Source organism: Sebastes fasciatus, chromosome 2, assembly GCF_043250625.1.
Source record: "Sebastes fasciatus isolate fSebFas1 chromosome 2, fSebFas1.pri, whole genome shotgun sequence".
NCBI classification, from domain to species: Eukaryota; Metazoa; Chordata; class Actinopteri; order Perciformes; family Sebastidae; genus Sebastes; species Sebastes fasciatus.
Genome location: NC_133796.1, coordinates 12,034,870 through 12,050,173, shown reverse-complemented (window position 1 = coordinate 12,050,173; position 15,304 = coordinate 12,034,870). Strand labels below are relative to the sequence as shown.

At 42.4% G+C, this 15,304-nt stretch overlaps 1 protein-coding gene across 1 annotated transcript in view; it reads left to right on the top strand.

Moving 5' to 3' along the window:
* Positions 1–11,265, top strand: part of wtip (WT1 interacting protein) — a 30,797-nt gene extending 19,532 nt beyond the window's left edge. The window contains exons 3-8 of the mRNA XM_074609783.1: positions 1,675–1,742; positions 3,161–3,223; positions 3,545–3,675; positions 4,560–4,611; positions 5,028–5,096; positions 6,995–11,265. Coding sequence (XP_074465884.1) covers positions 1,675–1,742; positions 3,161–3,223; positions 3,545–3,675; positions 4,560–4,611; positions 5,028–5,096; positions 6,995–7,147 — 536 coding nt within the window. The 3' untranslated portion in view covers positions 7,148–11,265. The remainder of the gene's footprint in view (positions 1–1,674; positions 1,743–3,160; positions 3,224–3,544; positions 3,676–4,559; positions 4,612–5,027; positions 5,097–6,994) is intronic.
* Positions 11,266–15,304: the final 4,039 nt, after the last annotated feature.

Here is a 15,304-nt window from a genome sequence, read left to right as displayed (position 1 = left end):
AAAATGCTAATTGCTCCTCAGTCTCAAAGTCTTAAAAGTCTCACCTATTGTGTGGACAGCATTCCTCGGCTGCTCCAGCCATTTATGTGGGTGTTAATGTATTGCCATCTCCCGGCATTGTGACACCGTGTTTGCGTGTGAAATACAGCGATTGCATAAATTTCAGTGTTAAAAAGAGAGAAGGGGGGCGGGGGGTGGCATGTCTTTCCCATGCCGGGACACCCATAAAATCAATGGTGGCTCGGGACGACAATTAAATCTGACTAATCCAGCAGATTTATGAGATCCGTGTGCTTCGTCTGCCAGGCTCGGGTGAAGTCATCGCGCTGCCAGAGAGACACCGCTGCTGTTAAATGAATTTGAATGGGCGAGCCGTGAGGGGTGCATGGCAGGGGGCTGCAGAAGCCAGCCCGCAGCAGAATTTCCTTTTAGATTGGATTCAGACTTGGATTCTGATGAATGAAGACCCACCCAGAGGAATTCAGCCTTCACACTCGGAGCTGGAAGCTCAGTACGCTGAACCTGGGCCCGCTGTGGTTTGGGCTTATTTCTGTGGACGTGTTTTGCAAGGTGTAGCACTGCAGCTTATTGATTGTTTTCATGATATTTTAGACCACCAAAGTGATGTTGCTTTAACCTGCAGCCAAGAAAGTCTCAGTGTTTATTTGATAATGATGTGGAACACTGAGTAAAGCCAACAGGAGAAGCAAAAGTTTGTTCTTGTGTCTTGATGAATGACCAAAAGTTTTAATCAGATTGATATATTTCAATTTGCTGTTTGATTAATGGTCTCAGCTCTGGTATGTCAGAGTTAGGGACATCCTCCCTCCAGCCTGCTATTGTTTGTCTGTCTGTGAACGGTGCACAATAGCAGGGAAGGGAAGAGGAGAGATTTGGGGGGAGGTTTGGAAAGCAGCCTGCTGTATTGATTGTGTATGGGTTGTGAATGGGATCCTGTTGGAATCAATGCTCAAAGTAATTAAACGGAGGCAAAGGCAATACGTTCGGCCAGCCATCTGCTCTACACCGACCTGGGTAACACTTCATTTTACAGGTCCGCAAATTTGGTGATAATTAGCAAGTAACCTATTTGAAATTTATCTGAAATTACTGCCAAATTACCCCAATATCTACCTCAAAATGTATCGAAAATTACTATTATAAACATTATTTAATAATTATATTTTACTATTTCCCAATAGCTGGTAATTTATTTTATACATTTCCAGGAAAAGAATACAAAGTTAATTGATATTCTTTATTTCCACGATAAATAGATAATAATTAGCAAATAACCTTTTTGAAATTTGTTGAGTTTGGGCGATAATAAGGCCTGGCTCACTTTCAGCGTTCAAGGACATCCCAAAGGTGCTAGATGGGGTTGAGGTCGGAGCTCCTCCACACCAAACTGAGAAAATCATTTCTTTACGGACCCGGCTTTGTACATTATGGCATTGTCATGTTGAAACAGTGCCGTCTCCAAACTGTTGCACACAATTGTCTAAATTATTATTGTACTTTGTAGCATTAAGATTTGCCTTTATTGGAACTAAGAAGCCTGGCCCAAACTATGAAAAACAGCACCAAACCAAAACCAATACTTTAAGCCATATACTGTACCTGCAGCAGCACATTGGCTAAACTCTTTTTGAATATGTATGTCTTTCTTTTCAGGACGGAGGCTGCGAGGGAAAGCGTTCTACAACGTCAACGGGAAGGTCTACTGTGAGGAGGATTTCCTGGTGAGTCACCTGTGTGTTCAGTGATTATTGATTTTGTTCTGTGATGAGTAGATCAGCTGGTTTCGCCGTATCATCTTCGCCTCATGGTGTGCTGGCAGAGGGCCGGGGCGGAGCAGAAAGCCAGGGATTAGGATCTCAGGCTACATTCTGCAGCCCTCCAGAGGAAACGGACATGGCAGCTATAATTAGGAGTTTAGCACCACCCCTCCAATTCACACTAATTTCCCCCAAATTTCCCCAAGGAGCTCAATTACCCCACGAGCTGCTCCTCGGCACTTACAATTAAGAGCGGGAGGACGACAGCTGTGGCTCTCAGGCTCCTGGTCCATCTGCTTCAGGTTAACAGGGCAGACGCCGGGCTGGCTCTCACGATGCCTTCATGTTCAGTCGGAAATATCGTAATGAGTTTAATGTAGATGAACTCAAAGATGCTGATTGTGCAAATGAAAGAATGACATTTCTGATCATTACGTATAGCTGTATGTGATGCTGTTTTTAAGACAAAAGGTTCCTGTAACATAAATGTTGAAAGCAGCTTTATGATCCAAACAACCTCACACAAAGCATGGCCTCATCTGCTGTCAGTACTTCCTGTTTATAGGCAGCTTCCCCTTAAAGTTCAACTTGTTGATCTGTTGGGGAAATACTCAAATTCCTGTTTTGCACTTTACAATCACGATCTCTGTGATAAACGTGATGCTGGAGGTCAGATGATGGGATGAGACTAATCTTCTTCCGCCTCCCTAATACAGCTAAGACTCGACTAGTCTGGTCCGTCACCCCGGGGGCGTCTCGAGGGTGGGGGGGTTAGGGGGTGGTGGCAGATGGTAGATCTGGAGAGTGGAGATGTCAGGGCAGGGGGCAGCCTGCCCATCACCACCTCCCACCTCCACCTGGTAGCCTCTACCAGCCCCCCCGAGTCATCAGGTCACGACCCTGAGGGGGTTGTGAGATGCAGATGGTCATCGTCATTATCTTCCTGCGCTCTGGGTTTAAGGGAAAGGTCCTACTGATGTGACGCGGGGTGTTTTGTTTCCTGTAACACACAAAAGGCCCTCAGTTGGTCCAACGGAGATGCTCACTGGCCAACAAACACATGGCAATTCCCAAATGTGAACGGATTTAACTGTATGAATGTGATGCAGACAAACAGCATTAAAATAAAGATGAAAACAGGTTAGGCGCAGCAGGTCGCAGATGCCTGATGAACATGTCAGCTGAGAGACAAAAGGTTCCTGAAAGAAATCCCTGTCATGTTCATTTAAAGAGCGCAGCAGCACCCTCTATAGATGAGTCCTGGACTGAAACAAGTTCATGCATCAGGTGTGAAGCTGTTCTACTGATTGCATAGCCGGGTAGAATATTCTCCAAAATTCATTCCTAAAGATAATAAAGTCCTGTGTTTTCTTCTCTTTCAGTACTCTGGTTTCCAGCAGACGGCTGACAAGTGTTTCGTGTGTGGTCACCTCATCATGGAGATGGTAAGAGCCTTTATCGGACAGAACATGTAAAACAAAGCGTGAACAGATGTATGGTATTTTAAAACTTTTCCATCTTCTTGAGGCATTATTGTGTTTAGGGTAAGTAAAGAAACCCCAACTTGGTATATTAACTTTTACATTTTTAGTTTCTCACAACATTGACTTGACACACGATATCACCCTCACTGTGTTTATGTTTTTAAACTGAGCTTAAAGAAACCTCTTTGATGGCATCTGATCTGCTTGTTACTGCATGAACTGCATGGCCTCACTCCCGAAGTCTTACCGTTATCTGGTGTGTTTTTCTGTTTGTGTGTCTAGATCCTCCAGGCGTTGGGCAAGTCCTACCATCCTGGCTGTTTCCGTTGCGTGGTTTGTAAAGAGGGTCTCGATGGAGTGCCTTTCACCGTGGACGTTGAGAACAACATCTACTGTGTCAAAGACTACCACACGTAAGGAGATCAGCTCTCTGCTCTGCACACTGGTGAAATGTGATTACTGCGTGACGGAATATGGTTTGACATTTGCAAACAAGCTGTTCAGCACGGAAAGGAACATTTTGAAATAACAGTTTGTCACAAAATGTATGGTTACTATTAGGGCTGCACGATATTGGAAAAATTTACATTTTGTACATTTTGTACATTTCATAGTTAAATGCATCAATCTGGTGCACTTTGAGAGCTAAATTAAGAGGCTTTGTGCTCTTGTAGACAATTTTGTACTATAGTAAACAATTGAATCATAAACACATTGGTTGTATGGATATGAATAGTAAAGCATGGTAAACGAGACGGGATCCGTGTTTCAAGACGGGTCGAGTGGGTTGCCAACATCGCTGCAGACCTCTGATGCACTGAGGACAGTCCGCCCGGTTGACAGGTGCACCGGGAGCAGGGAGAGAGGGCGCAGTGAGCACTAAGTCCACGGCCCCGGGAAGAGGCGAGGGGTGCTGTAAAGCTCACGGCCAGAGCCGCAAGCCACCTTCACCCCGGGCCTTTCCGAGCCGAACTAGAGCCGGTGGCGGCGCACTGCCACAGGGGAAATGCGCCCGGGGAGGGCTAGCCATCGTTGGGTAGAGATCCCTGTCCGTCCCTGACCCGCCGAGTTGAATCCCCCAGGCAGACCGCGCAAACCCCACTCGTTGAGAAGTTCATTATGAAAACTGTGGCAGACTTACCTAGACTGTTGCATAATTAATGGGACACTCTGGATTATTCTTTGAAAGAAAGTTTTCCTTTTACATCAAATAGCAAAAATAGTTACAGATAATAAGATGTCAATTGAATTCCACCACCCAGTGACTGAGTCTGTATTGTTATCTCGTCCATGACAGGGTTTTTGCTCCCAAGTGTGCCTCCTGCAACCAGCCCATCCTCCCAGCCCAGGTAAGGAGCTCATCTAAACGCATATCAGTTCGAACATATCTTACATATCTGTAAGTCTCCAAGAAATATACTGTTGAACTGTGAGACAAATGTGCATCAGGTCTTAGATCATCTTGGTTTCTATTCACGTGTCATGTAGGAAATAAAGCAAACAGCAGTGATGTACTCACAAGATAAAAACAATCCCAAACTTTCTTCTTCTGCTTTCTATGAAGCCATGTGTATTTATTTAGAGCAGCTCTGGTGTACCGTTCTATATGAAGAGAGTGGAGGAGGTTGTGTATGTGTGTGTTGCTTTAGGACACGTTGCAGCTGCAGAGATCAGACCTGAGACCTGCTGGTTATTGGACCATCACTTTAATGAGACACCAGACTGATGTAATGTGAAGGTCTGACTGTTGTGTTTGTCCCACCAGGGCTCCGAGGAAACCATCCGGGTCGTTTCTATGGACAAGGACTACCACGTGGAGTGTTACCACTGCGAGGTGAGACGCTCACACACACAATCACACACACACACACACACACACACACACACACACACACACACACATACAGGGTATGAGTAAGAGCAGTCTACCATGCATTTGATTTGACTAGAGTCATTTCAGCATTGCTATGTGTGAATCAACTTTTTCAGGCTGTTGTGAAACACACAGATCACACTGTTGAGCCACACACACCTGATCGTGCATTCATGTGCACATCTACTCATACCCGCAGACACAATGAACCTGGGGAAGGGCTGCAAATAGTGGTACAAGACTAAACTGGAGCGTGAATCACTACTGCAGTCTCCTGTTGAATGAATGAGACACACACACACACACACACAGACGGATACCAACCCAAGGTTACAGCTCAACATTGTGACTCATTGACAAAGCACATTCCTGCGTCGAGCTCTGAACTCAGCTGGGGACTTGTTGCTCAAACCAGACTTGTGAAATCATCCTGCTGCCACTCAGCTCCGTCAGATGGTTTGCAGTTCAAGTGTGACGGAACGGTTAAGTGAAACGAATGAAACATTTCACCCCGCAGTGATTCAGCTTTTTATTTCAGAATTGAAAACACTGAATTGAGCAACATTTCTACAGTCATGAGCAGGATAAGACTGACTGGTTTCTCTGAATAACTTCATAGAAATGGATCAGATCATTATGTAAGCAGCGGGTAATGATTCAGCCGAGTCGTGGAGAAGGGGGGGGGCTTGTGGACAGAGGAAGAGTAAAGTCCAAAGCTCGATCATCCAGGAGATTGTAAATTCAAAAGTTTTTCAGATTCTCTAACAAATGAGGTGCCTTCAAGATTTATTTTTCTGCAGTATTTTTAGACTAGATGCAACAATACCTAGCACAAGATGTAGTGAGATTCACACACGCGTCAGTGCAAATTCATGTATAATACATGAAGTTTCAGTTGCTTATCCAGGTCTGAGTCACGACCGCAGCTGAGTGGTGGAGGGGGGGTTTATGTAATTCTCTCCAGCATGTTCAGGGCCTCCCCCCCGGGGTCTCGTTCCTGTCTGATGTGCACAGAATTCCTCCGCAGGTTCAATGTTCAACGTATTCATTATTAAATCCATGGAATCTGCCAACACAGACATTTCAAGGAAATGCACAAAAAATACACAAGACAAGACAGGGACCCGTCGGGGTGGAGCATTAAATCAGTCCGTCCTGCACCTCATTGAACCCTCACTCGCTACCAAGATCCAACTACTCACTCTCAATAAAAGTGTTAATTAAGCAGACGTAAGCTTAAAGGAATAGTTCAGTGTTTTGGGAAGTGTGTTTTAGGGCTGCAACCAACGATTATTTTCATTGTCGATTAATCTGAAGATTATTTTCTTGATTAATCGATTAGTTATTTGGTCTATAAAATGTCGGAAAATTGTGAAAAATGTAGATCACTGTTTCCCAAAGCCCAAGATGTCGTCCTCAAATGTCTTGTTTTGTCCACGACTAAAAGATATTCAGTTTAGTGTCATAGAGGAGTAAAGAAACCTGAAAATATTCACATTTAAGAAGCTGCAAGCTGCAGAGTTTTGACTTTTTTTTTCTTAAAAAATTACTCAAACTTATTAATCAATGATGGCGATTAATTTAATAGTTCACAGAGAGGTAGATGAGAAGATCGATACCACTTTCATGTCTGTACAGAAAATATAAGGCTATAGCCAGTAGCAGGTTAGCTTAGCTTAGCACAGAGACTGGAAACAGAGAGAAACAGCTGAGAGATATGACAGTGGTATCTACCTTCTCATCTAACTATTTTCCAAAATAACTATTTCCTTAAATAGATTTTGCATGGACAAAGCACACACACACACATCTGGGTGTAGTTACTGATTGTCTTCATGGTGTGTTCATGTCTCTCTCAGGACTGTGGTCTCCAGCTAAATGACGAAGAGGGCCACCGCTGTTATCCACTGGAAGGCCACCTGCTCTGCCACGGTTGCCACATCCACCGGCTCCAGACGCAGGTCCCTGCCCACCTGCCCCCCAGTTACCCCCTCCACGTCACCGAGCTGTGAGGAGGAGGAGGGCGGGCAGCAACCGAGCCCTGCCTCCCAGGTGATCCGAGACACCAGCAGCGGGTAAAAAAAAAAAAAGGCCTGCACCCCCTCCAGCAGTTCCAGGGAAGCCTCTGTGTGGCCATCTGAGCTACGGCCCCCGTCCTCAACTGGACGGTCAGGCCGTGGACTAACACACTCAGTGCAGCTCCCACCACAAGCCCTGCTGTCACATGACAGGGCTGGGAAAAAAAAGGGTCCCCCTCCTCCTCCATCTGTGGTCCTTTCCTCCCCCTCTTCCCCTTGGGTGCTCAACCCCCGAAAGCCAACACGCCGGCTCACCCAGAGGCCCCCGGTGACGTCACACAGCCTGACCCCTGCACATTCATCAAAGAGAGGGTTTTTTGGATCAGAGGAGAGGACGCAGACTCATCTTTCTTCTCTTGCTTCCCTCTCTCTCTTTCCCTCTCTGACTGAAGCGGTTCACCGCCGCGTATTCTGCAGTGCTGTCACGTCTGCCGCTGATGTCGGGGTCGGGGAAGCCAGGGAACAAGCCGCTACATTCCAGTGCCGGCCGGACAGGACAGACCCCAGGGTGGGCATGCCGTGCCTTCAGAGCGGGCTCTCTCCGTGCAGCTTCTAACACTGATATGGAGTCCTGCTAAAGGCTATGCAAAGGACACCCAGCATCGCGACACAGGGCTGTGAGAAAAGACTATTAACTCATCGCTCGCCACCCCAAAATAACAGATGCACCGTAGCACCACGAGCCCAGAGGACCGACTGACATTCCACTTAGAAGTCTTAGGCGAGACCTCGAGGGATTCACAAGCAGTGTCTTAATTAATGATTATATTATGACAGAAAAAAAGAAAATTTTAGATGCACATAGAATGTCTTTTTATATATGAATATATATTTTGCAGATGTTTTCCACATAAGATCGTAGACGTAGATTCTCATTTTTTGTTGTTGCTGCGCTCGCGATAGATTCAGAGGTGAAACTGTCACGCAGTCTGATCGATTTTGGGTCTGTTGTATCATTTCTCCTCCGGGACACGGAGCCTATTCACGTTTGTCACAGATCTACTGGTTTTGTAGGAGCACACCTGACTCAAATAGTATTTGCCTTTCCCACTTTGAGCACCAAATGTTCAGTTCCTAAATCACATTTTTGGCAACAAATATGTTCCTTTTAGACTGCATATCCCCTCTCTCTACTGACTGTAGACAGTTATAACACACACTAATAGACATTTCTGCATACCTTAAATTCCCCTGTATTTGGTTAGACCTGACGCAGATCTTGATCTCTCTGTTTATTTGTATAACAACTGATGCCAACACTCTCTGTGTTTTAAACATACACGCTGACTTGGTTTGTCTCTCCAGAACATCAGCAGTAATTGAAGTTCTACTAGATGTAATGCCTTGTAATTTTCATTCCCACAAAATGTAACAATGCATTTACGTACCTTATCTTTAGAGTTTTCAGACTTACAGACCGTCTGTCAAGGGTGACACTTTATTTACCCATGTTATCACACAGAGCTCTAAGATTAAGGTTTAAGACTTAATCTTAAAATCTCCGAGTTTAGCTAGAATTAGGTCTTTAAATGCTGAGATTTAGGCCCTGTGGTGGAACACTAAAAGACACTCGGTGCTTATCACAGAAACCAAATGTCAGCTTATGACAGAGAAAATGCAAACTGTTAAGAAGTATATTATTGAGCTCTGTGGTTTAGACTATGAGAAAGTATTTAGAAACTCTGATTGGAGAAGATTTGGCCAAACATCTAGTCAGTGCTAGAAGTTGTGTGATGAATAGAGAACCTGTTGTGTGCACAAGACGCCTCATCAGAGGGATCAAGATCTGGACTGTAAATCATTTAATCAATTATCAACTTATACCTATTATTTATTTATACTTATATTAGGGCTGCACCTAACGGTTATTTTCATTGTCGGTTAATCTGTTGATTATTTTCTCGATTAATCGATAGTTGTTTGGTCTATAAAATGTCAGAAAATGGTGAAAAATGTCTTCCCATAGCCCAAGAGGACGTCCTCAAATGTCTTGTTTTGTCCACTACTTAAAGATATTCAGTTTACTGTCACAGAGGAGTAAAGAAACCAGAAAATATTCACACTTAAGCTGGAATCAAAGAATTTAGACTTTTTCTTCTTAAAAAATTACTCAAAACAATTAATCGGTTATCAAAATAGTTGCCGATTAATTTAACAGTTGACAACTAATCGATTAATCATTGCAGCTCTATATTATACATATAATTTCTCTTGCTGAAACAGTGTTTATAAGCATTTATTGATGACTGTCTGGTGACTGTAATGATTTTCTGAACACCCAGTAGCTACTTCCCCCCCAAAGAAGAGCCTGATTTCAGGGGTCTCAGGTCATTTGAAAGTAATTTTCCGACATCTGACACTGTCTAAATGTGGCATCTGGTCCATCTGGTACTCAAAGAGGAATTAACTGAATGATTTATTTGCAAATACCTTTTGCCGCAGGTGTGTTCGGGACACTGTTTCCTGGTATGTTTCCCAGACACTGTTTTTTTTGTCACATGAGCACTGAGAACACGGTGCGTTACTACGAGGAACCTCCTCTTGTCCGCATGCCTTAAGACAGAACAGGTGTGTTTGTGTGTCTCGCTCTGGTTTGAATTGCCACGCGGTCTGCTGTCGTGTTGTGGGAGGACGTCCCTGAAAACCCGGAGCTGCTGGTCTCACCTGGGTTTTTCGGGAGTTGCTTCCCTTGCTCGTTGTGTGCATGTGTGTGAGAGTGTGTGTATGCAAAACAAAAACACTTAAAATTCTGAGCTATGGTGTTGCTGGAAAAAAAAATAGTCTCACCCCTCCCCACTTTGTTACTGTCACCAATGAGGTTTTTCAAGTAAAAGCTTGAATTGTCAGAATTCAAGGTATTTTAGGGAACTCTGCGTCACTCTTGCACCGAGCAAAAATCTGAAGTATATAAACCCCAACAACCTGTGCTTATTTCAAGTGTGAGCAAATTGTGTAAATGTCTTAAGTGTTCGCGTGCGTGTGTGTGTGTGTGTATGTGTGTGTACTAGTGGCAGGGCCATGGCACATGCACGTCACTGTTTGCAGGGCAGCGCAGCATCCAACACAACGACCTGCTCCGTCTGTTAGCGATGACTGCGTTTGTTCATCACATACCTTCGTCCAGATGTTTGTGTCTAATTCTTGGTGTTTGTTTAAACATCTGTCTAGCACCACATTGGTGGTGTGTTCCAGTAGCTGATATATATATATATATATATATATATCTATCATCCTCTGACTGTAGCAAACGCCACCCATCTGGTATTCAAACTAGAGTAAAAACAGTCACCAACTATTATATGCAAACACTGGCTCTCGTTCATACTGTATTACTGTACACGCAGGTCTGAATAAATACTACTGAATGTGTCAGAAACAGAGACTGAAGCAGAGACTGGAGGTCACCACAGGCAGGAAGTGCTTTCTAATGTAACCTGATGTAATGAGATTCGTTCGAATGTAATAATGATTAGTGTTGTATATTTGTAAAAGCAGAAAAGAAAAGGACTGCATATGTGAGACATTCCCTTTGACATTTGATTAACCTCAATTTTTGTATTAAGGGATCTAGTCAAGTAATGTGTGCTATACTTGAAGAATGAGGCTTTTTTTTTTAATTGCACAGTATCAACCCCCCGAGGAAAGCGTAACAAGATCAGACTGTATCCCCTTTAAAGATGTCTTAATTCACCCTTTTTAAAAGTACTACTTCAGTTTCTATTGCATAGCACACAGCTAGTTACCCTGTACATAAAGAGGCTAGTTTTTTTTTAATTTTATTTTTCTGTCAAAAATCACTTGGAAAGAGAAGACGTCTTCTTCTTCTCTTACTGGTAGTTCCAACAAGCACATCTGTCACACATCTTTTTGTATCGCTAAGTGTTTTGATTACCTAGATGGTTCATAAAAAAAGGAAACTAGATCTATTTATCTAAACATGGAAAAAAGTCTAAAGTTATTTAATGTATTAAAAATCGGGACGTATCATTTAACTGTAGATGACATAATCTGCTTTTTCAATAAAGTGGTTTTGTAGCTAACTGCAAAAAAAATGTCTTTTCTCTCTTTTATTTTGCTGTTTGTAGGTTCTTTTGGCATGTTTAGTAAATCAACAGATACACATAATTACACCCAGTTACATAATACTGCTGACATGAAAGAGAAGCAGTTTGCATCCCATACATCCAGACATACATTTATAATTGTTTTTTATATTTTGGGAGTCTCTGGCACTCGACATTAAATGAACACCCTAAAACTCATATGTTTACGTTCATTTATATGCAGAAATTGAACTATATATAGAACGACAATAACGATGTATCCTAGTTTTACTAAAATTGTCAGATGTTACTACGGATTATAATACTGAATTAAATTTGTCCAAAAATATTGCTGTTTTTAAAAATGTCTGTAGCCTATATGTTTGCAGTCAGACATATAAATCAAATATCTTTAAACAGTCTTTGAGGACAGAATGCAGTAAAATTACAGCTGCGTGATTCATAACAGCATAGACACACATCACAGATATATGTACAGTAGTTATGACAACATCAGGCCAGAAATGCATTGGATATGTGTATTCTCCAGGGCTGTTATATTAGTCTTTTACATTTGCTTTGGCTCAATTTTCACAACGGAAATTCACTTCGCAAAATGCTTATTACTTACTCTCATGTCTGTCTGTACGCTAAATATGAAGCTGCAAACACTATCTAGGCTAATTCTCATCAAAACAGAGTAAGCAGTTGTTTACAGTTCTTCACATCTTTACAAATAGCAATGAGAAAAAAAAGTGCAATTTATTTAGAAGTCTGCGCTACTATAAATCTAGAGACTGAAGTCTTTACACAACAGTGAATCCTATATTCATGCAGGGCAAAATGATGATTGTGATACTACTTCACTGCATCAGTTTATTTTGTTCTCTTCTTCTGTATGTAATTCTACAGTAATCTAAAATACAGTACACTACAGTAATAATGTAAATGTGTATGTATATTAAACACAATCTATACAGCTGCAACAGACATTTGATGCATTGCAACATTTGAACACTAATGAAAAGACATTTCTTTTGTCTGTTTTTTCCTTTCCGATGCTGCTATTCATTTGAAATGAACGGCAGTGGTGGTGAAATAATTAGGATTGTTGTTATGTATTCAGTGATCTGTACAGTAGTAGTAATAAGAATTGTAAGTCGTGGTGCATTGAGAGTTTTACACATTGAAACTGAGCCAAAGCAAACATAAAATAATGTCAAAGTCTAGGGGTATGGACGGGAACAACATGTGGAGACGAGTCGAGAACGGTTTGACCACATGTACAGTAAGTGGTTTTCCCACGGCCGGGCTGCTTTCTAAATGTTTGGGATGTAGATGAGACTCAGATGGAGATCTCATGCTGTTGTCCAGCCTTTCTACTGAACCTTATCTTTCTATTATGGTCATATCCGTCTCTTCTACTCTCTCTAATTGCACTCTTCTATTCCTCCGTCGCTCTTAATGTCTTCTGCAGACACGTGTTCCTATAATATGATCGTCCAGGGGTCACTGGATTATGGTTGGGTCACTGTTTTCACTGTGCTCATTTAATATTGCTCGACTGTAATGTTGCTGCTTTAGAAAAATTGCAGTTAGACCAGTCAAGTCAAGTTTATTTATATAGCAGTTAATGTCTCAAAAGGCTTCACAACAGCCACATTATGAAACAATGAATAAAACTGTTAATTAAAAACTCCCACAAAGCATCATTAACTACATAATGTGCTTGGGCCGGTCGTGTCCACAGTTAGTAAAACACTGCTGTATAATTACAGCCACGCACGCAACAGCATGTCATGTGGTTGACTCTCCCTCCTGGGACGCCATCCGGCACTCTGATGGTCAGATAATCTGAAGCCTGGAAGAAACATGACCATCAGAGACCTTTTATCCAGAAAAGTTTAAAAACTATAAAGGAAAATAGACAAAATAGCAACATGTATTTAAACACAGGAGAAGACAGGGAGCAGCCAGCGTAAACACGATCCCTAAGTGAGTCAGTTCCCTTGGTACCAACCCTTTTAGTAAACTGCTCCAACATTCCTGGAAATACCACACAGGCATGATGAACTGATAAACTGTAAGGATATCCGTGGAATTTTTTAAGCTTTTTAGTTACAAAACAAGCCCCAAGTCAACTATGAATGTATAAAGTTACTTTAAATTTAGGAGACAAATATTGTCTTTTATTTTACATCATAAATCTGGTATTTGTGCTAACAAATCCCCTGATTTTGAGATGCAGAAATGGTCAGAGTGAGTGAATATTTTTGAAGAAACCTTCAGATTTGTGCAACTGTAACTTAATTTTCAGTATTAAAGTTGTCTCCTTTAAACGGCTCTTTGTTTTCCAACTTGAGTAAAGCTGTTGCACCCCTGTGGTGCTGTATTGTTATTAACATTTAGGCTAATTGGAGCATAAACTAGGTTGTTTACCAGATTTCTCCTCCTAATGTCAGACATAAAAGTGTGAATCTGCCTCTGAACCCTTAAACTAAATAGATCACATCCCTACAACATGTCATCACATCATGTTCAGGGTTGATAGAGAAGCTCCGTCGACTTTTTCATATTCGTTATGTGTGTTTCTCTTTATCCATTTAGCCGTTCTATAAATAATTGAGATTTTCTTGATTGCATCTCCATTAGATAGGATACCTTTGGTCGTTATGTAACTAAGTTAATTCAGATCTCATTGTTTTATCATCACTGAGGAGGCAGACAGTAAAACAACAACCATTTTAATTGACACATACATTACATACATGAAATTTGACCTCTACATTTAACCCATCCTAAGCATTTAGGAGCAGTGAGCTGCTGTAAAGTGCCTAGGGAGTAACCTGGAGTTCAGTTTCTCGCTCAAGGACACTTCGACATGCGGACAGGAGGATCCGGGGATCGAAGCCAGGGATCAAACTGCCAACCTTGTGATTAAAGGATGACCAGCGTTACCCCCTGAGCCACAACCTCCCCTCCCCTTTTGACTTGAAATGACTAAATAACAGCAAGAAAAGAAGCAATCGCAACAGAAGAAATAAAAGCAGGTGGAAAACTTCAGACCCACCTGGCGGACGTGTGTCTTGGTTTCTAGGCTTGGTAGGCCTAATGAACTCCGGTGGCTTTAATCCTCAGGTAGATTCTACAGTAGGTCAACAATGAAGAGACCTGAGGAGCAATGAAGAAAAACATTTACTGTTTTTAACTCGTGCCAACATTTCCACAGTGGTGTTGGATACAAACCACCTATGGGCTTGTCTGTAGGATTTTTTGATTTTTTTGAACACCCCAACACAACAAGGTGTAAACCAGATGGAAACTACCACGGCCGGAGGCTGAAGCCAATGCTGAGGTACCCCAAGGTGCAATACCATCGATGGCCACTAGATGCTGGCTCCAACTGACCCCCACTCCAAAAGGGTCAGATTGTCTCTACAAATACTAAGTCAAGACATTTTTTTCCACGAATAATAATGGTCTCAATTGATAAATTTAGGTCCACTAATAAGTGTGCTGGTGGTCATTTTGGAAATTATTGCTCCGTAAATACGATTGTAATGGTTGATGGTCTGTCCTGTGGTGGCTTATTTAAACATCCAGCAGCAACAGAGAACCATTACCTTTCATTTGCAGTTGAGTTTCCGTCCACTTTTCATTCTCTTATTAACTCTGTTTTAGTCTCCACTAACTCCTACAAAGCGTCAGTACTTGTAGCTGCATTAAAAATGTGCTCGGGGCCGGTGTTATCCACAGTCAGTAAAACACTGCTGTATAATTACACCCATGCACGCAAACTTGTAGCGTGTCATGATGTTGTGGACTCTCCCTCCTGGGGACGCAGCCCGGCTCTCTGATGGTTTACAGAAGCACTGTTGATATAAGACATATTATTAATAGCAGCTTTAAAAGTCATTTAATGATGCCCCTGTGTGAGGTTGGCTGTAAAGATACAGGAACATGACACAAGCGGTGCTGCTGTCATCTCTCTCTCTCTGGAGATCCTGCAGGTGAGTGGGTGGGTTTCAGGAGAAGTGGAAGTCACATT